General features: G+C 43.0%; 1 protein-coding gene across 1 annotated transcript in view; it reads right to left on the reverse strand.

The window, feature by feature from the left end:
* The window catches only part of TMCC3 (transmembrane and coiled-coil domain family 3), a gene marked incomplete at both ends in the record, with an annotated part of 67,971 nt that extends 63,925 nt beyond the window's left edge, over nucleotides 1-4,046 (reverse strand). The window contains 1 exon segment of the mRNA XM_079715632.1: nucleotides 3,969-4,046. Within this exon segment, the coding sequence (XP_079571758.1) occupies nucleotides 3,969-4,046 (78 nt within the window).
* Between the last annotated feature and the right edge of the window lie 19,777 nt (nucleotides 4,047-23,823).

Here is a 23,823-nt window from a genome sequence, read left to right on the forward strand (position 1 = left end):
TTAGGAAGCAGCACTACCAGCACAGAACCTGTCTTCTGCGGGCTAGCCGAATGAAAGTGGTTCTGTAGACAGAACAGTCTGGTCCTTGCAGGCTAGATGGAATAGAAGCTGATGACATCAGAGACCAAAGAGGAAGCTAACGTACCAGTTTTCTCTTCCTGAGGTCTTAAGTGGCTAAACTAAGGTGGGATGACTGGGGAACATGGAAGGAATCGATTCCAGAGAAATGTCAAAGATCCAGTGGCATGGCTGACAGACTAGAGATGGAGGGAAGGCAGGCACTCAGGACAACTAGCAGTTCTGATTAGTGGTATCAACAGAGCAAGAAAAAAAAATTATCCACCTTACATATGTGGAGAAAAACAGCTAATACTTGAGTATACACAACCATTGTTTTTACAAATTCTCTTATTGAAGACTCATAATCACTCCCCAAAATAGGGATTATTATCACCTTTTATAGATGGGGAACTGGAGGCTCAGAAAGGTGAGACCCTGCCCCAGCAGTCACCCCGCTGGGAAGTGTGAAGAGCCAGAATACGATCCAAGCCTTCTGCTCCCAGAGCCACAGCTGTTCACCACTATACCCAAGTGGCTGAAGATGGTATTTTAGGACATTTAAAATGAGGACTAACAAAAATGTGATTCAGACATAATTGATTAATAAAAACCAGTTGCTGTCTAGAAAGCAGACTGCCTATATTCTTAAAAAGATAATGGGGGACTTCCCTGGTAGTCCAGTGGCTAAGACTCCATGCTCCCAATGCAGGGGGCCTGGGTTTGATCCCTGGTCAGGGAACTAGATCCCACATGCCGCAACAAAGAGTTCGCATGCCGCAACTAAAGATCCCGTGTGCAGCAACTAAGACCCAGCGCAGCCAAATAAATATTTTAAAAATATAAATAAATAAAAAGATAATAGGCTTTATCTAGGGCATAAAAAAAAGCAGGATTCTAATTACAGATGCTCTTTATTTTAAAGCAGAGGGATATTATGTGCATTGAGTTTTAACATGTACCATTTCTGAGTTTTACCCAGATGAAGTTTAAAAATGTGAATGATCCTGACTTGTCAGCTTAGAGACAATCACAGAATTCATCAGTTACATTAAATTTTCACTGAGGGGGGAAAAATTTAGGTTAATCCACCTGGCTGTAAAAATAGACTTGTACACTGTTAAAATAGTACACTGCCTCATTATTATTCCAGTCTCAAAGGCTTAAACAAGCTCAGCAAGAGAGATGTGTATGTTCCCTGTTTTCTCAACAAAGTATCGATTTTGAACTCAAAAAATGACCATTCGGTAACCAAGAACTTGATCTCATAGTCTTAGCCCCTGCCTGGGAGGAATCTGCATATCTCTGAAAGTTAATCAGCTCTTCACATGCACCGCCAGTTCTCATTATAGTGTTTTTAGGGGAGCTCATTTACCAAATGAGTCCACAAAAAAAGTTATTTTTAAATCCTGTACTAGATGGTTTATTGTTAAGTCGAGAAGGTGACATCAAGAAATTAAACCTTAGTGCCACTTGATGTTTTCCCTCGGCATTATATACATTCTGAGTGTAAAGAAAATAACTCTTTATAGCTACGTCTAAGTGAGTTCCACAAAACAGGAATTAGAATCATCTAATGGGCTACCTTCTGCACAGGAAAATTACTGCTGACTTTCCTTCCTTACAGCAGACTTATTGCTGCCTTCAGGACAGATCAAAATTACATCAGCCCCACTTGAGAAAGGCTTTTAGGAGTTTTCAAAAATGCCACTCATTCTTTCTATTCCCCACTGTCTCAACAAAAACCCTAAAAACAGACAGTCAAGAAGTTTAAACATCAGCATGTTTAAACTCAGCATCTCAGCATCATCAGTGCTGTAGAACTTGTGATCACTGTCCACTGAAGCTCTAGCCTTCTTTGATCCAATTTCTTCCAGTCCTCACCAGATTTCATTTGCCCAATAAGCTAATTTAGAATAATCAGTACATATAAAGTCTAACTCAGTTTTAATACGTGGTCTATATAAAAACCAGGTATCTCCATGCTAACAAAACAATGTAGTAGTTTGATACTGTCAGTAGAATTTTTTTTTTTTTTTTTTCCGTGGGCCTCTCACTGTTGTGGCCTCTCACTGTTGTGGCCTCTCCCGTTGCGGAGCACAGGCTCCGGACGCACAGGCTTAGCAGCCATGGCTCACGGGCCCAGCTGCTCCGCGGCATGTGGGATCTTCCCAGACCGGGGCACGAACCTGTGTCCCCTGCATCGGCAGGCGGACTCTCAACCACTGCGCCACCAGGGAAGCCCTGTCAGTAGAATTTTAAACAAAATAAGAAACATCCTTCACATAAGGTTGCGGTCCTTTAATAGAAAAAATGCGTGTGGAAATGGAACAATGGCAGATACAGGAGAGATAAAGTCTTCAGCTGACTTACACATCTGCTTTGCCATTTTCCATCTCAGTAGTAAAAAGAGTGAGTTTTGGAAAGTTCCGTGAGTTTTGCCAAACTGCTTAAATGGGCTCAGTGAGCCATCCATCCCTCAAAAATTACTAATCCTGTTGTTTACGCGAAGATCATCACAGTTGTGACAAGAGAAACCCAGCTTCCACATTTTTTTCAAATCTGAAATTTCTTCTGTCAGCTACAACATTATGGGCCACCCCTTCCAATTACAAACGCACTAGAAAAAGATCTTCACCTTTCTTCGCATTTAACACTGTATTCACCAGCAGCCATCCCTCCAAAAACTTCTAACTGTAGGTAACCAAAGATCTTTTATCAATGTTTTCTTCCAAATGGAGTTTCTAGTTATTTTCATGACAAACTGTTATGCAACTTTTAAAGAAAGCGCAAAAAATTAAGAGAACTATTTGGGGGGAGGGGAGAGCGAACTGGATGCAGGAGGTAAGTATTATTCCACTAAATATATTTAATCCGAAAAAAAAATAAATCATTCTGTTAAACTGATTAACCGGTGCGAGCACGACCCTACCTCCGTGAACTTGATGCAGGGAGGCTGGCACTCAAAGGCTGAGATCGGACAAGTGAGCGGTTAGAGCAAAGAACACCTCCAGGTATCCCCCGCCCGAACAAATGCCAGGGTGGAGGAGCTGCTGTTCTAAATGGCACTTCAATCAGCCAAGGGGAGAGCGAAGTGTTGAGCCTGGACGATTAAACACCTCAGGAGAGTAAAGGTATCCCCGAGGGACCAGCGCTCAGGCTGAGGCCTCCCTCTACGTTCAAGCACTGTACGGCTCGTCTCCGCTGCATACTCTGAAAAGCTATTTTCGCCCACAGCCAAAATCAGCAACAGCAAATTACCCTGCAAACAATGGAGAGGGCGCCGGCTCCGCCCGGCTAAAAACTCTTAAGAGGCAGCGGTCAGAATGACTTTTCACTGGGGCAGAGCCGGGAGGAGCGGCCGCGGGAAACCGGGAAGCTGGTCCGCCGCCCCTCCGCGCTCCGGCCGCGTGCAGCGCGCGGGCTCCGGCCACCAGCCCCGAGCCCGAAATCCCCGACGGCTGCGGAGACGCGGCGGCAGCACCGGAGCTTACAAAGAGGGAAGGAGGCCGTCCTCCGCGAACACGGTGCCGCGGATGGCGGGATCCCCTCACGTCCCGCACCGCGCGGCGGGCGCTCCCTGGCAGAGAAGGCGGAGCGCCTGCCGTCGGGGAGACCCGGGCGCGCTGGGACCGACGAGCTGAGAAAGACGGCGAGCGGTGCTTTGCGCCGCCCCCGCCCGGGAGGGGGACCTGGGGTCTCGGAACCGCGGGCCGGGCTCCCACTCCCCACTTCCCAACCCCGTCAGCTCGAACTGAGCGGGGAAGCCCGGACTCGGGGCCGCCGGGAAGAGAGGGAGGGAGGGAGGCGGAGAAACGCGCAGGGCGACGTCGTTCCCGCGGGAGCCCAAGCCCACCCGGCCTCGCCCCTCGGCCGGGCGCCCCCACCGCCACTCCGCGCCCGCATCTCACCCGGCTCTTGCAGCGGTGGTGCCGGCCCGGGTCGGAGTAGGTCCGGTCCACGGTGAGCGCCGTGTCGCTGCCCGGCATCTCGGCGCTCGCGCTGGGAACTTTCCCGGGGCCCCGTGCCGCCGCGCCGCGAGCTGCCTGCCGTGCTCGGGCTCGGGCTCGCCGTGGGGGAGCCTCGGCCAGGGGGCGGCACGGGCTGCCGCAGATGCTACCGACACCCTCACGGCCGCCCTGCGCCGCCGCCGCCGCCGCCACCGCCTTGGGGTGGGGGAGAGGGCGGGGCAGGGACGTGAGAGTCTCCTCCCCCTTCCCCTCTCCGCCCCTCCCCCTGCGCGCCCCGCCCGCACGAGACCACTCTCCAGGTGCTGCTGTTTGCCTCCCTCCCTTGCTGAAACTTGATTCCACCCCCTCCCACACTGCCCTTTTTCCTCAAGAGGTGAGCGACATCTCCACTATTTGTTGACTTAATCTGTATGTTTATGATAAAAGATGGATTTTTGGCAAGATGTTGTGAGGCTTGCCTTAAATGCTTCCTTTCGTGTTACTCTTATTCAAAATGCACTTACGGGACATCTTCTATGTGCCAGGCCCTGGAGTAGGGACCAGAGTTGGGTTTTTTTTTGTTTTTTGGGGTTTTTTTAAGCTCATATTTTTCTTCTTCTGATTCCACTGAGCAAAGAATACACTTCCCCCTAAACTACGATCTGTGGTGGTGTGTATTTTAATTTTGCATGTCTGGCTCACCTTTATGTTGGAAGCTACTTAAAAGTCAAGACATATCTTTTCATTTTAGTATTCCCTATTTCCAGGGAAGAGTCCCTGCCCACAAGAAAGATGGCATCTAGAAGAGACATTCAGAACACCTGGTCTGGTTATGAAGTGTGTACTAGTGGGAGACTGAGTTGAAATATGGAAAGTGCAGTGCATGTGACCAGCCTAGAAGGAAGGAGGGATGTGCTCCTCCCTTCAATGGGTTGAGCAGGGAGGGAAGTGCAGGCGGAAGAAAAATACTGAGCATAAAAACAAGGGTACATTTGGAAAACCTCAAGTCATCAGTTCAGCGAGTCTCTTCAGGAACAGAAAGACATGATGGAAAAAGTAGGTGGACACCACGTGGTGCAGGGCTCTACTTTCAAGGCTAAGAAGTTCAGCCCTATTCTTGGGTATTGGGCAGCTGCTGGAGGTTTCTGAATGGGGACATGACAATATCAGGATGGAAATTTAAGAAGAGGAAATATCTGATAGCTGTGTGAAGCACTGATTAAAGATGGGTAAGGGACACTGGTTAGAAGGCCACTGCAAAAATTGAGAACAATCTCAATGTCCTTCAGGAGGAGACTAAGTATCAATAAATTATGATACAGGCATCCAGTGGAGTGTTAGGTACCTGCAATAGAATGGCAGCTCTCTATGTATAGCTATAGAAATATCTCTAACATATACAGTTAAGTGAAAAAAGCAATGTGCAGAATAATATATGTGGTATTCCGCCATTTATATAAAAACTATATGTTTATGCTTAAATATGCATAGCATATTTCTGGGAGGATTAACATAAAACTAGGGAAATAGACAAGACACTGATGGAAGGAGAGAGGAACTAGGTAGCTAAAAGGAGGGCTGGGGATTTATTTCTCACTGTGTATGTTTTTTAAATTTGAATGCTTGAACTATGTGCATATATTAACCGTTCAAAAAGTAAAAAAAATATATATTTTTAAATTAAAAGGATAAACTTATTAAAACTAACTTAAGAAGAAATAGAAAAGCCCATACAGTTCTAAAACGTTCAAAAAATTAAATCAACACTTTAAAATACTCCCCCCACCCCCCCACTGTATATGATACAACTGCACCAGGCCCAGGGAGTGTTTCAGGTAAGTTACTCCAAAGCAGAGAAGAGAGATATGAAATGTGAGTGCGTGTGTGTGATTTTAGCTAGGGTGGCCAGGGAAGGCCTCCATGATAAGGTGACATCTGAGCAGAGACTTGGGAAAAAGACAGCCAGCCATGTAGATATCTGAACACTGCAGAAAGAAGGAACAGCAAGTACAAAGGCCCTGAAGCAGGAACATTTGGGAGTGTTCAAGAAAGAGCAAGGAGGCTAGTGTTCTCTGGAACAACAGTAGATGAAATCAGAGACATTTCAAAGGACTAGATCACATAGGGCCATTTAGGCCATTTTAAGAACTCTGAGGAAAATGGGAAGATTTGGAAATTTTGTTGTTGTTGTTACGCGGTCCTCTCACCGTTGTGGCCTCTCCCCTTGCGGAGCACAGGCCCCGGATGCACAGGCCCAGCGGCCATGGCTCACGGGCCCAGCCGCTCCACGGCATGTGGGATCTTCCCGGACCGGGGCACGAACCCATGTCCCCTGCATCGGCAGGCGGACTCTCAACCACTGCGCCACCAGGGAAGCCCCCGGGAAATTTTTTTTTTTTTTTTTTTTTTTTTGCGGTACGCGGGCCTCTCACTGTTGTGGCCTCTCCCGTTGCGGAGCACAGGCTCCGGATGCACAGGCCCAGCGGCCATGGCTCACGGGCCCAACCGCTCTGCGGCATGTGGGATCCTCCCGGACCAGGGCACGAACCCATGTCCCCTGCATCGGCAGGCGGACTCTCAACCACTGCGCCACCAGGGAAGCCCCCCGCCTGGAAATTTTTAAGCAAAGGAATGGAGTGACGTGCTCTGCCTTTTCACTTGGGGAAAAAAAAAAAATTGACCCCTACCTCAAGGCGTACACAAAAATCAATGCCAGATAGATTAAAGACCTAAAGGAGAAAACACAATTTTTAAAACTGCCAGAGGAAAATGGAAGAATATCATTATGATCTCACGGCATAAAAAGCAGTTCACAAAAAAGCATAAACCATAAAGATTCAACAACATTACAGTTTTAAAACTTCTGCTTATGAAAAGAAATAATAATAAAGTGAAAAGATAAGCCACAAGCAAAACTTGAGCTAAGAAAATCAATATGGATGAATTTCACCAACAATACTGAGAAACAAAAAAAGCAAGCCACATAAAATTACCTGTTGTGAGATTCTATTCAGATAAAGTTAAAATATGAAGAATAAATGACATTTTTTAGGAGACCAAAGATATATAAACTATTAAGAAACGTAAGAGCATCATATACACAAATTTCAGGACAGTATTTACCTCTGGTGGGGGGATAAAGAAGGATACAGGGGCTTCCCTGGTGGCGCACTGGTTGAGAGTCTGCCTGCCGATGCAGGGGACACGGGTTCGTGCCCCGGTCCGGGAAGATCCCACATGCCGCGGAGCGGCTGGGCCCGTGAGCCCTGGCCGCTGAGCCTGCGCGTCCAGAGCCTGTGCTCCGCAGCGGGAGAGGCCACAACAGTGAGGCCCACGTACCGCAAAAAAAAAAAAAAAAAAAAAAAGAAGGATACAGTAGGAGAGAAATACAAGATTATAAATAATGCCATATTTAATGAATGGCCATTTTTTGGAATATTATTTTATTTTATTTATTTATTTTTTATTTTTCGGCCACACTGCGCAGCACGTGGGATCTTAGTTCCCCGACCAGGGATAGAACCCGGGCCCCCTGCATTGGAAGTGTGGAGTCTTAACCACTGGACCACTAGGGAATTCCCTAATGAAAGACTATTGGTATACTGGCTATGTATTCATTCCTACACACATACACAATATTTCATAATTTAAAATTTTAAAGACAACAAAGACTCAAAGGACACATGCAATGATGGTATTCTTAATCCTGGATTTAAGTCACCAGTGGTGGTATCATCTCAAATACACAAATGTAATAGCACTTTTACAGGTATAAATTTTGATACAAAGGCAAGACAGTCTGTTATTATTAAGTGTTTATGTCAATTTAATCTTATAAAGATCCATTCTGAGATCTATAAGAGTCTGTATCTGGGTTCCCCTCCCCCATCTGCCTGATACCTCATTTATTCCAGATACTTAGGACTATAGAAATTATATTGCTCAAGTGTATGTGTGTACATGTGTGTGTGTAACTGTGTCTGTGTGTAACTTTAGAGAGGGCAGACCTAAGTAAGGTCCCTGACAAATCAAGGTTGGGCATTGGTTGGTGTGACAACAGTCATCTACTTTCCATTTCTATTACTGTCTTGGTATTGCTGAGAAGAACTCCATTCTGGAAATGCTGACCCTCCATAAAAAGGATGAATTAAAATTTTATTAGGCTCAGTTCAATTTTAATTAACAGAGGAAGTTCTTTTTTAGATCATTTAGATCTATTTTATAAGCTAGTTGCCCAAAAGCTGCTCTACTGGGCACTCATACAAAATAATGTTTTTAAAAGCCCAAATTAAATAGCACAAGAGCAAGCTCCCCAGAAAAGAAAGAAAACAACCAGTGCTGATCACCATTTGGCTCTCCTATTTGGAATTAGGACCCACGGGGAAACCAGACCATGCACCTTCTTTTGGAGGCAATGCCCAGGATTTTGTCAGACCCATAGAGAGAGAGACAGACAGAGAGACAGGGACAGACAGAACACTTAAATTCTTCCTCAGTGTAAGAAATTGTCTGTGCCTCTGATAACAACCTCCAAAAGCCTCTCTGAAAAAACTATTTTTTTTAAAAATCACAATTTTTAAAGTGGCGAATGCAGTCAGAACAATAAGGAGAAGACAAAAGTACAAAATCTAGGGTGTGAAATAAGAACTTACTTCCAAAGCGTAAGTGGCACAATAAGGCAGCACATGCTAAGCATGAAAGAATTGGAAAAGACCTTTTGAGCTGTAATAGTTTAAAGTTTGGAATGATGAGAAAAGGCTTCATAAAAGAGGTATGGCGTTTCTGGGATCTTGGCTACAGCCACCACGGTGGGAAGTGGGCTGAGGATGGCCGGGGGCCTGGAGACCAGCTTGCAGACAACCTCAGACCTGGAGAGGCCAGACTTGGCAGGCATCTGTCCAGGTGCCCGGGCTTCAGTGGCTGCAATGCTGCCAGCAGCACAGGGCTGGGTGGGTGGGAGCCGGGAACGGGCCACAGGTGGCCCAGGGCCCTGAGGCTCAGAGAGGACCTTCAAGATGGTGGAGGAGTAAGATGTAGAGATCACCCTCCTCCCCACAAATACATCAAAAATACATCTACAGGTGGAACAACTCCTACAGAACACCTCCTGAATGCTGGCAGAAGACCTCAGACTTCCCAAAAGCCAAGAAACTCCCCACGTACCTGGCTGTGTGGCTGACAAGGTCTTGGTGCTCCGGCCAGGTGTCAGGCCTGAGCCTCTGAGGTGGGAGAGCCGAGTTCAGGACATTGGACCAGAGACCTCCCGGCCCCACGTAATATCAATCAGTCAGAGATCTCCCAGAGATCTCTGTCTCAACGTTAAGACCAGCTCCACTCAACAACCAGCAAGCTCCAGTGCTGGACACTCCATGCCAAACAACTAACAAGACAGGAAAACAACCCCACCCATTAGCAGAGAGCCTGCCTAAAATCATAATAAGGTCACAGACACCCCAAAACACACCACCGGATGCAGTCCTGCCCACCAGAAAGACAAGATCCAGCCTCATCCACCAGAACACAGGCACCAGTCCCCTCCACCAGGAAGCCTACACGACCCACTGAACCAACCTTACCCGCTGGGGGCAGACACCAAAAACAATGGGAACTATGAACCTGCAGCCTGCAAAAAGGAGACCCCAAACACAGTTAAGTGAAGCAAAATGAGAAGACAGAGAAATACGCAGCAGATGAAGGAGCAAGGTAAAAACCCACCAGACCAAACAAATGAAGAGGAAATAGGCAGTCTACCTGAAAAAGAATTCAGAGTAATGTTAGTAAAGATGATTCCAAAATCTTGGAAATAGAATGGAGAAGATACAAGAAATGTTTAACAAGGACCTAGAACTATAGACCAAACAAAGAATGATGAACAACACAATAAATGAAATTAAAAATTCTCTAGAAAGAATCAGTAGCAGAATAACTGAGGCAGAAGAACAGATAAGTGATCTGGAAGATAAGAGTGGAAATAACTACTGCAGAACAGAACGAAGAAAAAAGAATGAAAAGAATTGAGGATGGTCTCAGAGACTTCTGGAACAACATTAAACGCACCAGCATTCGAATTATAGGGGTCCCAGAAGAAGAAGAGAAAAAGAAACGGGCTGAAAAAATATTTTAAGAGATCATAGTTGAGGGCTTCCCTGGTGGCGCAGTGGTTGAGAGTCCGCCTGCCGATGCAGGGAACACGGGTTCATGACCCGGTCCGGGAAGATCCCACATGCTGCGGAGTGGCTAGGCCCGTGAGCCATGGCCGCTGGGCCTGCGCATCCAGAGCCTGTGCTCCGCAACAGGAGAGGCCACAATGGTGAGAGGCCCGCGTACCGCAAAAAAAAAAAAAAAAAAAAAAAAAAAAAAGAGATCATAGTTGAAAACTTCCTTAAAATGGGAAAGGAGAGAGTCAATCAAGTCCAGGAAGCAAAGAGAATCCCATACAGGATAAATCCAAGGAGAAACACGCTGAGACACATAAAATCAAACTATCAAAAATTAAATACAAAAAAAAAAATCTTAAAAGTAGCAAGGAAAAAGCAACAAATAACATACAAGGGAATCCCCATAAGGTTAACAGCTAATCTTTCAGCAGAAACTCTGCAAGCCAGAAGGGAGTGGCAGGACATATTTAAAATGCTGAAAGGGAAAAACCTACAACCAAGATTACTCTACCCAGCAAGGATCTCATTCAGATTCGATGGAGAAATTAAGATGTTTATAGACAAGCAAAAGCTAAGAGAATTGAGTACCACCAAACCAACTTTACTGCAAATGCTAAAGGAACTTCTCTAGGCATGAAACACAAGAGAATGAAACGACCTACAAAAACAAACCCAAAACAATGAAGAAAATGGTAATAGGAACATATCGATAATTACCTTAAATGTAAATGGATTAAATGCTCCAACCAAAAGACACAAACTTGGCTGAATGGATACAAAAACAAGACCCATATATATGCTATCTACAAGAGACCCACTTCAGACCTAGGGACACATACAGACTGAAAGTGATATTCCATGTAAATGGAAATCAAAAGAAAGCTGCAGGAGCAATTCTCATATCAGACAAAACAGACTTTAAAATAAAGACTATTACAAGAGACAAAGAAGGACACTACATAATGATGAAGGGATGATGGATGATCTTGGATGATGAAGGGATCAATCCAAGAAGAAGATAAAACAATTGTAAATATTTATGCACCCAACATAGAAGCACCTCAATACACAAGGCAAATGCTAACAACCATAAAAGGGGAAATCGACAGTAACACAATCATAGTAGGAGACTTTAACACCCCACTTTCACCAATGGACAGATCATCCAAAATGAAAATAAATATAGAAACACAAGCTTTAAATGACACATTGAACAAGATGGACTTAACTGATATTTATAGAACATTCCATCCAAAAACAACAGAATACACTTTCTTCTCAACTGCTCACGGAACATTCTCCAGGATAGATCATACCTTGGGTCACAAATCAAGCCTTGGTAAATTTAAGAAAATTGAAATCGTATCAAGTATCTTTTCCGACCAAAACACTATGAGACTAGACATCAATTACAGGAAAAAAAACCGTAAAAATTACAAACACATGGAGGCTAAATAATACACTACTAAATAACGAAGAGATCACTGAAGAAATCAAAGAGGAAATAAAAGAATACCTAGAAACAAATGACAATGAAAACACGACAACATAAAACCTATGGGAGGCAGCAAAAGCAGTTCTAAGAGGGAAGTTTAGAGCAATACAATCCTACCTCAAGAAACAAGAAATATCTCAAATAAACAACCTAACCTTACACCTAAAGCAATTAGGAAAGAAGAACCAAAAAAACCCAAAGTTAGCAGAAGGAAAGAAATCATCATAAAGATCAGAAATGAAAAAGAAGGAAACAATAGCAAAGATCAATAAAACTAAAAGCTGGTTCTTTGAGAAGATAAACAAAGTCAATAAACCATTAGCCAGACTCATCAAGAAAAAAAGGGAGAAGACTCAAATCAATAGAATTAGAAATGAAAAAGGTGAAGTAACAACTGACACTGCAGAAATATAAAGGATCATGAGAGATTACTACAAGCAACCATATAGCAATAAAATGGAAAACCTGGAAGAAATGGACAAATTCTTAGAAAAGCACAACCTTCTGAGACTGAACAAGGAAGAAATAGAAAATATAAACATAACAATCACAAGCAATGAAATTGAAACTGTGATTAAAAATCTTCTAACAAACAAAAGCCCAGGACCAGATGGCTTCACAGGCGAATTCTACCAAACATTTAGAGAAGAGCTAACACCTATCCTTCTCAAACTCTTCCAAAATGTAGCACAGGGGGGAACACTCCCAAACTCATTCTATGAGGCCACCATCACCCTGATACCAAAACCAGAGAAGATGTCACAAAAAAAGAAAACTACAGGCTAATATCACTGATGAACATAGATGCAAAAATCCTCAACAAAATACTGGCAAACAGAATCCAACAGCACATTAAAAGGATCATACACCATGATCAAGCGGGATTTATCCCAGTAATGCAAGGATTCTTCAATATACGTAAATCAATCAATGTGATACACCATATTCACAAATTGAAGGATAAAAACCATATGATCATCTCAATAGATGCAGAAAAAGCTTCTGACAAAATTCAACACCCATTTATAAAAACCCTCCAGAAAGTAGGCACAGAGGGAAACTCCCTCAACATAATAAAGGCCATATATGACAAACCCACAGCCAACATTGTTCTCAATGGTGAAAAACTGAAAGCATTTCCTCTAAGATCAGGAACAAGACAAGGGTGCCCACTCTCACCACTATTCTTCAACATAGTTTTGGAAGTTTTAGCCACAGCAATCAGAGAAGAAAAAGAAATAAAAGGAATCCAAACTGGAAAAGAAGAAGTAAAACTGTCACTGTTTGCAGATGACATGATTCTATACATATAGAATCCTAAAGATGCCACCAGAAAACTACTAGAACTAATCAATGAATTTGGTAAAGTTGCAGGATACAAAATTAATGCACAGAAATATCTTGCATTCTTATACACTAATGATGAAAATTCTGAAAGAGGAATGAAGGAAACACTCCCACTTACCATTGCAACAAAAAGATAAAATACCTAGGAATAAACCTACCTAAGGAGACAAAAGACCTGTATGCAGAAAACTATAAGACACTGATGAAAGAAATTAAAGATGATACAAACAGGTGGAGAGATACACCATGTTCTTGGATTGGAAGAAGCAGTACTGTGAAAATGACTATACTACCCCAAGCAATCTTCAGATTCACTGAAATCCCTATCAAACTACCAATGGCATTTTTCAGAGAACTAGAACAAAAAAGTTCATACTTTGTATGGAAACACAAAGACCTGGAATAACCAAAGCAATCTTGAGAAAGAAAAATGGAGCTGGAGGAATGAGACTCCCTGACTTCAGACTACACTACAAAGCTACAGTAATCAAGACAGTATGGTACTGGCAAAGAAACAGAAATATAGATCAATGGTATAGAAAGCCCAGAGATAAACCCATGCACATATGGTCACATTATCTTTGATAAAGGAGGCAAGAATATACAATGGAGAAAAGGCAGCCTCTCCAATAAGTGGTGCTGGGAAAACTGAACAGCTACATGTAAAAGAATGAAATTAGAACACTCCCTGACACCATACACAAAAATAAACTCACAATGGATTAAAGACCTAAATGTAAGACCAGACACTATAAAACTCTTAGAGGAAAACACTTTGGCAGAACACTCTATGATATAAATCACAGCAAGATCCTTTCTGACCCATCTCCTAGAGAAATGGAAATAAAAATAAACAAATGGGACCTAGTGAAACTTAAAAGCTTTTGCACAGCAAAGGACACCATAAACAAGACGAAAAGACAACCCTCAGAATGGGAGAAAATATTTGCAAATGAAGCAACTGACAAAGGATTAATCTCCAAAATATACAAGCAGCTCATGCAGCTCAATATTAAAAAAACAAACAACCCAATCCAAAAATGGGCAGAAGATCTAAATAGACATTTCTCCAAAGAAGATATACAGATTGCCAACAAACACATGAAAGGATGCTCAACATCACTAATCATTAGAGAAATGCAAATCAAAACTACAATGAGATATCACCTCACACCAGTCAGAATGGCCATCATCAAAAAATCTACAAACAATAAATGCTGGAAAGGGTGTGCTGAAAAGGGAACCCTCTTGCACTGTTGGTGGGAATGTAAATTGATATAGCCACTATGGAAAACAGTATGGAGATTCCTTAAAAACTAAAAATAGAACTACCATATGACCCAGCAATCCCACTACTGGGCATATACCCTGAGAAAACCATAATTCAAAAAGAGTCATCTACCACAATGCCCATTGCAGCACTATTTACAATAGCCAGGACATGGAAGCAACCTAAGTGTCCATGAACAGATGAACGGATAAAGAAGATGTGGCACATATATACAATGGAGTATTACTCAGCCATAGAAAGAAACGAAATTGAGTTATTTGTAGTGAGGTGGATGGACCTAGAGCCTGTCATACAGAGTGAAGTAAGTCAGAAAGAGAAAAACAAATACCGTTTGCTAACACATATATATGGAATCTAAAAAAAGAAAATGGTTCTGAAGAACCTACGGGCAGGACAGGAATAAAGACACAGATGTAGAGAATGCACTTGAGGACATGGGGAGGGGGAAGGGTAAGCTGGGACAAAGTGAGAGAGTGGCATGGACATATATACACTACCAAATGTAAAATAGATAGCTAGTGCGAAGCAGCCACATAGCACAGGGAGATCAGTTCAGTGCTTTGTGACCACCTAGAGGGGTGAGATAGGGAGGATGGGAGGGAGACGCAAGAGGGAGTGGATATGGAGATATATGTAAACGTATAGCTGATTCACTTTGCTATACAGCAGAAACTAACACAACATTGTAAAGCAATTATATTCCAGTAAAGATGTTAAAAAAAAAAAGAGGTAGGATTTACTTGACTCTTATAGTACATATTTGTTATTTTTGTCTGCCTAGCATCCAGCCCATTATTCTCAAAATACTGCCTGGATTTTTCTTTTGGGACCCATCCTACCCCCACCCTCAGTCCAAGCGGTTTAGGTGAGGCTGACCATGCACCACCCCTGGCTCCAGGAAGAGGCATGTGATTCAGCCTTGGCCAATCAGAGTCACTGTAAGTTTGTGCAGAAATAGACATGTGACCCAGTCAGAGCCAATCAGAGTTTCCCCTGAGACTTTTGCTGTAACTACTGGGAAAGAACTGTGCCCTTCCAGTAGGCATGGTTAAGCTGGTAGACTATAAGCCTGCTGCTATGGTGAGCGTCCCTGCTGTATGTGGTAGACATACAAAGACAGCCTCCTCCAAGAGAAAAACAGAGCCATGGAAGGAGAAAGACTCATTACTGAATTATGAGAGCACTAGATCCAGCTTTTTCCACTATCTATTGCTGCATGACAAATCACCCTAAAACATATTGACTTACAAGAACTACCATTCATTTGCTCATGGTTCTGCATTTTGAGCAAGCCTCCAAGGGGGATGACTTTTCTCTGCTCTTCTAACACTGTTTGGGGCTGGAGTATCCAAGATGGCTTCCCTCGTATGTCAGCACCTACAGGAATGGGGGTGGCTGGAATGCATGGGGCTGGCCAGGCCTCTGTCTCTATTTGTATATGTTTATACATTTAAACAAAATATTTTATATTTTATAGTCTCTCTTCTTCCAGGGCTCCCCCTTCTCTACCAGGGTAGTTGGACTTCGTTACGTGGTGACTGGTTTCCGAGAGACTAAAAATAAAAGGTGCCAAACCTCTTTAAGGCAGAGCCTGGAGCTGGCAGAATACCACTTCTGTCACATGCTATTGGTCAAAATGAGTCAAAAGTCCAGCCCAGACTCAAGGGGAAGAGAAACAGTATCCACCTCTTGATGGAAGGAGTAGGGAGTAGTGTGCGCATACAGGGATGGGAGAATTGTTGGCTGCCATCATGGCAGACGATCCACCACATCAGATGTGGCTAGACCCCCCTTTCTGGTTATATGAGGCAAGGCATTCCTCTTTTTACTTAAACCAGTTTTAAAAATCCTAATACAACATTCAATGCTGGGTCTGGGTAGAAAGAAAACAATGAAAAGGGTGGCATTTCAAGAGAAAGCAGGAACCGTGGAAAGCATGAATAGAGGGAGGGTGAGCAGAAAATTCTAGTGGGGACACAGGATTTTCTCAGGCCACTAGGTAGAGAGCCTTCCTTGGCCAGTCCATGCCAGATGACCTCCTGCAGACTCTTTAGCTAATTATAGTCTGTACCTCTCTTTTTTTTTTTTTTTTTTTTTTTTGCGGTACGCGGGCCTCTCACTGTGGTGGCCTCTCCCGTTGCGGAGCACAGGCTCCGGACGCGCAGGCCCAGCTGCTCCGCGGCGTGTGGGATCTTCCCGGACCGGGGCACGAACCCGTGTCCCCTGCATCGGCAGGCGGACTCTCAACCACTGTGCCACCAGGAAAGCCCCTGTACCTCTCATTTTAACACAGAAGTTATAATATCTTATCATGCTATTTAAATATTTTATGTGGTAATTTATATGTGCCCTCCCCCCAACTAGACTGTAGGTTACCTGAAGGAAAAGGCGATACCTTCTAGCTAAGTGTGTATATTCCTGGTTCCTAACATAGTATCGTGTATTCAGTACATACTTGCTGAGTGAATGGATAGATTCTACATTTATGAAATGCCGAGTTATTTTCCAAGCAATAGGGTTTTAAGAAACGAGTAAGATGTAAGCAAAAGATAGCTTTTGCCCTCAAGGGGCTGGAGCAAACAATATGTAAGGATGAAAATTTGCTGAACAATGAATGTTGCCATTTTTCAGATACTGACTGGTTACTGAAGTTTGTGAACTCTGAAATTACTTATTGAGCACCTTTGATGTGATGGGCTCTGTTCTTGGTGCTGGGGATATAAAAACAAATAAGACACGGTCCGATCCTGAAAGGCCATCCCATTTAGACAGGGAGACAGACTGCCAAAAGAAAGTTGATAGAGATGCAAAGATGCAAAGATAGTTACATCCTTGGTACAGTGGCAGGGCAAAGGAAGAAAGTGGTCTCCTGGTGAAAGCCAGCTCCTTAGGTATGTTAGGCTTCAAGTCATTATAGCAGGGAGAAGGAAATAAACATAAAGGAAAGTCTGACTTTAAAGATGAAAATGTAAGCCTCTTATAAAGTAAAGGATAGTGTATTTCCTTTCATATTCCATTTTTATTTAATAATATAGGAAAAGTGTTCCTTCTGCAGGGAAAATTTATAGGACAAAAAATACAGCAAGCTTTTTTTTTTTCCGAAGGATTTAAGGACAGAGCGTGGAAAGAGAAGAATAAATCAGATTTTAAACATTTATTCAGGGACTTCCCTGGTGGCGTAGTGGTTAAGAATCCGCCTGCCAATGCAGAGGACACGGGTTCAAGCCCGGGTCTGGGAAGATCCCACATGCCGCGGAGCAACTAAGCCCATGTGCAACAAGTGCTGAGCCTGCGTGCCACAACTACTGAAGCTCACACGCCTAGAGCCCACGCTCCTCAACAAGAAAAGCCACTGCAATGAGAAGGTCGGGCACCGTAACAAAGAGTAGCCCCTGCTCGCAGCAACTAGAGAAAGCCCGTGCACAGCAACAAAGACCCAACACAGCCAAAAGTTAATTAATTAATTAATTAATTAAAAATTTATTCAGCTAGCTTAAGGTGAACGCATACTGATATATACATATATATATAAATTATATATATACATATATATATAATTTGTTTACACTGCAGGTCAGAAGCTTCCAGGGCTGAGGCGAATATGAATTTCTAATTTTAACTGCCTGATTTACAGCCAACTGGAAATGAGCACTCCTGATGTTTATATTTAATTTTAAGATAACATGTTCTATATGACTGTAAGAAAACAATCACTGTTATTTATTCAGCATTAGCAATCATCTGGCACAGAAGCTCAAAACTTCCACTTGGCAAGATTTTGATGAAAACAGGAAAGCAGAAAGACTCAAACTCTGCAGGCTAGTGAACTTGCCTCCTAAAATTCCTCTTTTAGCAAATGCAACGATTCCATGCAATTGATTTCTCAAGAGCAATGAATCTTAAAGAGGATTCTACAGGGAGACTTCAAGTGTTCAGGAAACTGGTCTCTAACGTTTATCTTCCCTGTAGACATGAAACTACATTAAGAAGTACAAAAATGGGCTTCCCTGGTGGCACAGTGGCTGAGAGTCCGCCTGCTGATGCAGGGGACACGGGTTCATGCCCTGGTCTGGGAAGATCCCACATGCCGTGGAGCGGCTGGGCCCACGAGCCATGGCCTCTGGGCCTGCACGTCCGGAGTCTGGGCTCCGCAACGGGAGAGGCCACAACAGTGAGAGGCCCACATACTGCAAAAAGAAAAAAAAAAGAAAAAAACAAGAAGTACAAAAATGTATTTTATCTCATCAAAATGAAAAACTTTTACTTTGTGAAGACCTTGTTAAGAGGATGAAAAGACAAGATACAGATGGGGAGAAATATTTGCAAAACCACAATCCAACAAATTAGTTCAATTAGTATCCAGAATATATAAAGAACTCTCAAAACTCAGTAGTAAAAAAATAAACAATCCAACTGAAAAATGGGCAAAAGACATGAAAACACATTTCATCAAAGAAGATAACAGATGGCAAGTAACACATGAAAAGATGTTCAATGTCATTAACCATTACGGAAATGCAAATTAAAACCTCAATGAGACATCACTACATACTTGTCAGAACCTATCAGAATGGTTAAAATAAAAAATAGTGATAGCACTAAACGCTGGCAAGGATATGAAGAAACTAGATACTTCATACAGTTCTGGCAGCATTGCAAAATGGTACCGCCTCTTTGGAAAATACTTTGGCATTTTCCTATAAAACTAAACACGCAAATACCATTTGACTCAGCAATTGCACTCGTGGGCATTTGTCCCAGAGAAAAGAAAACTTACATTCACATAAAAACCTGCACAAAAATGTTCATAGTAGCTTTATTCATAAAAGCCAAAAACTAGAAATGGCCCAGATGGCCTTCAGCAGGTGAACAGTTCAACAAACTGTTGGACGTCCATGCTATGGAATACTACTCAGCCATAGAAAGGTACACACTACTGATATACAATAACTTGGGTGAGTGCTGAGGGAATTATGCTGTGTGAGAAAAGCTATGCTCCAAAGGTTATATACCATGTGATTTCATTCATGTAGCATTCTTGAAATGACAAAACGATAGAAATGGAGACGAGATTGGTGATTGCCAAGGATTAGGAACTGGGCCTGGAGGGAGGGGGTTGCAGGAGGAGGTGGATATGGTGGTAAAAGGGCAACGCCACCAGGGATCCTGTGGTGATGGAAGTCTTCTGTATCTTGAGTGCAGTGGTGGACAGTACTCACCCATATGATAAAACTGCAGGGAACTAAACACACACACACACACACACACACACACACACACACACACAGAGTCATCCCTCCGTATCCACAGGGCATTGCTTCCAGGATCCGCTGCAGATACCAAAATCCAGAGATGCTCAAGTCCTATAGTCAGCCCCTAGTATCTGCAGTTCCACATCCTCGGATTCAACCAACTGCAGGTTGTGTAGTACTGAATGTGTTCATTGAAAAAAATCTGCATATAAGTGGACCCATGCAGTTCAAACCCATGTTGTTCAATGAGCAACTATACAAGCAACTCTGAAAAAATCTGAATAAGACTGTGAATTGTGTCAACGTTAACATGTTATCTGTACTACTAGTTTTGCAAGATGTTACCTTTGGGGAAACTAGGTAAAAGATACATGGGATCTCTCTGTATTATTCCCACAACTGCATGTGGCTATACAATTAAAAATTTAAAAAATTTTTAAATTGAAATTAAAATTTAACTAAAAATTTAATTTTAAATGTAGGTGCAATTGGGATAATTTTCACAGGAAAATCTTTGGGTTTAGGGAGGGGGGGAAAACACAGCAAGTAGGAGTGGGTGGTACAGGGAATTTCTTCCCTGGAGAAATGGTCCACAGAGCAGAGTTCTTTCAGGTTCTGGCCCCTCGCTGCACCAGAAGAGGGGACCAGCTGTAGAAATCGAGGGTCAAGGGCAAGACTGTGGGTGGTGCTCATTATGCGACCACCAATATCAGCACCTGGCTGCAGCGATACTGTGTCTGAAAGCTCTACTCAACCGTGAAGACTTTGAGGCCAAGGGCAGAGTCCTTTATCCTGGGCCAGCCAGTGCTGAGCATCACACCTGGCACAGAGCTGTCATTCTATAAGGTTTTTGTTGAATAAATGACTGACAAGTCCTGATTTGGTTGGAAGAGTATATCAAAGTTCATAGATTTGGTTCACGTTCAAAAAGACTCATTACATACTGAGTTGTTTAGTAAAAATGTACATTGTTAGTAAAATGCAAAAATTTACATTCTCTACATTGAATAGAGAATTCCAGAAATTCCTTGTTCTGCAGTGGGGTTCCCATATTGGCCTGAGTCTTTGTATTACATCATGTAACACACAGATGATAACATGAGCGCTATGTTATTTCTAACCTCTTGACCCTACCATTTACTAGGAAAGGGTTGCACTGTGTGATCATTGTGTATGACTCTTGGCTGCCTGCTCCTGCAGTTTCCCAGAAGTCACAACAACGACAGAAAACAAACATAGAGGAAAATGCCTTACTTTGTACTCGGCACAGAGTGTCCCGTTCGGTTAAGTCTTTAACTGGAGTTGTGATGCTGAAGGTTCCTACTGTCCTCCACCACAGAGGCAGCAGTGTTCTGGAGATCTCTAGCTGATTCCACCCTATGCATGACCAGACAAGGAGACTTCTTTCTCATCAAACACATACCGAGCCTGAAGGATGAGCTAGCTACACTTCAGAAGGAACACAGTGTCTGTGAATTCACTTTCATTTTATCAATTCACTTTGCAAGATAAGGATGCTGAGATGATACTGCCAGAGAAATCTGATGTGATGTCTAAAAAACACTCCAAGTCACACACAGTCCAACCAAAAGGGAAGATGCTGCTTGCTGAAGCCTTCCTCATGCACTCCGGTCCACACTCATCCATCCCTTCTCTGAATACTGACAGTATCTATTGCTTCTATTAGTCACATAAACATTAAGTAGAAATGCTCTTATACTGTTGCAGGGAGACACTACGGTACACTGGAGACACATTGCCTGGATTCAAATCTTGACGTTGCTACCTACTTAGCTATAAATCTTTGGTCCTCTCGTTCGTAAGCTGAGAATAATAAGAAAATCCACCTCATCGTTGTTGAGGATTAACAGATAATATATGTAAAGCATTTCCAAATAACAGCTCAATAAATGCCTACAGAAAACAAAATAAAACCTAAAATCTGTCTTCACGTGATATATTTTTCTCCTTATCAGTAAGACTTCAAAGATGGCTGTTTTCCTGGAAAGTGTCCTATTAAGGAAGAGGGTGCATTCCAATGTCACACCTCACCTTCACCAATTTCAGTAACAGAACAAAGAAGAAACTAGGAGCCTCTGGCTAAGCTCTGGACCAAGAAAGGCAAACTTCTTCCCTTTACACTAATCTTTGATTCCCTTTGTCCTCAAGGCACCGACGCCCACTTAAAACAGTTTCTTTTTGCTGGTACACTTTGACTAAATAATTCCACTTCTAGGACTCTATCCTAAAAAAATAATACAATACAGGAAATGTTTTACAGATGAAGATTGCCCATCACAGTGTTTTATCATTCTGAAAAGTTTGAAGCAATCTAAAGGATTGTTTATGAAACAGTTGTTTATTGTTTATAAAAAATAAAGGATTTGGGGCTTCCCTGGTGGCGCAGTGGTTGAGAGTCCGCCTGCCGATGCAGGGGACACGAGTTCGTGCCCCGGTACGGGAGGATCCCACATGCCGTGGAGCGGCTGGGCCCGTGAGCCATGGCCGTTGGGCCTGCGCGTCCGGAGCCTGTGCTCCGCAACGGGAGAGGCCACAGCAGTGAGAGGCCCGCGTACCGGAAAAATAAATAAATAAATAAATAAATGAATAAAGGATTAATTATGTAAATTATGATAGTCATACAAAACTACAGTATACCTATTGCAAATTATACTTAGGAAGAATGTGTAATCACATGGGGAAATGTTTACTTAATAATGCTATACCAAAAAAATCAGGATAACCCTACCAGAATGACAGAAATTATGAAGTATTTTAGTATTTAGTGCTGGCAAAGATCTGAAGCAGCAGGAACTCTCACACATTGGAGGTGGGAACATAAACAGGTACAACCGCTCTGAAGCACGATCGGGCATCATCTCATAAAGCTGAAGCCATGCCTACCCTATCACCCAAACTCTCCACTCCTCGGTATATATCCTAGAGCAGAGGTCCCCAACCCCCGGTCCGAAGACCTGAACCATCCCTCCCATCACTCGCATTGCGGCCTAAACCATCCCTGCTCACCCACCCCCACCCCCGTTTGGTCTTCCACAAAACCGGTCCCTGGTGCCCAAAAGGTTGGGGACCACTGTCCTAGAGGACACAAGTCAACCAGGACACACAGACAAGGATGTTCGTGGTGGTAAGAGTCCCCATGGGGAAACAACCCAGCTGTCATCAACAAATGGATAAATAAACTGTGGTACTTGTATTTGGAAATTGTATTTATTTTCCAGTTAATGTCAGTCATCTGTTTCTGAAAATCAAATGCATGAACATGCTAACTAGAGCCTATTTCCCATTGTCTTAACTCATTTTACAATGTTAGGTTTTTCTGTTATATGCAGCCGAACCTAATACTGACTGACCCAGAGCCTAACAAAATGCCTGGTATAAAGTATCACAAATGCTAAGACTCCCTGACCCACTACCCCCACTCCACCCCTCAAATGTTCAGAGCAAAATGGTCAGCAGAGGCCCCCAAATATTTTGCTACTGAAGAGTAAGAAAAAAATCGTCCTCCATTTCTTTTGTGTCTTCCTGCAGCATCTCTCTCGTATTCTGTACTGAGTCAGCAAAAGACAACAGTTATTTATTTCGCCTACTCCATCTGCACCGGAACTTTAAGTACATCAACTCTGAGTTATGCCAAACCCCCACCTCTCTGATAGCAGGTGCTATTATTTTTTCATTTTACTGAGTAGCAATAGGGTCTCTGAATACATTAAGTTATTTGACCAAGGGTACTCAGCTAGTAAATGGCAAAAGTGGAGTCCAAATTCCAGGCCCATTTGATGCCAAAGCTCACTTACTAGGTATATGTCCTTGAACAATTTATTTAATCTTTATAGGCCTCAGTTTCCTCACCTGTAGAATGGGGATAATTGAACCCATTAAACAATAACTGTCTCTTAACCAAAGGCTTATGCTGGCATCACTGAGACTAGGAACAGGGAAGAACCTCAGAGCATCTGGAAACTCCACTGTTGCATGGCCCCTCACTTAACACTTAGCTCATATGAACTTGACCTGCCCCCACCTCCTGCTTGACCTTTTCCTGCTTCTCCCAAACAGTTTAATGAACAACAGCATTCCTAAGAGCCCCATGAAGATGATTTCTATATTCTTCATGTTTCCTGTTCTTTCCTTGATGAAAGAAAATGAACAGGGCTTTTGAAATTCAAAATTACATCATTAGGACTTTATCTGAAGGCTCCTGTAAATCTTCCTCTTTTTTTTTTTTAAATCATTTCCAAGCACTTCTAGATTT

The sequence above is a fragment of the Hyperoodon ampullatus genome, assembly GCF_949752795.1.
Source record: "Hyperoodon ampullatus genome assembly, chromosome: 11".
Lineage (NCBI taxonomy): Eukaryota > Metazoa > Chordata > Mammalia > Artiodactyla > Ziphiidae > Hyperoodon > Hyperoodon ampullatus.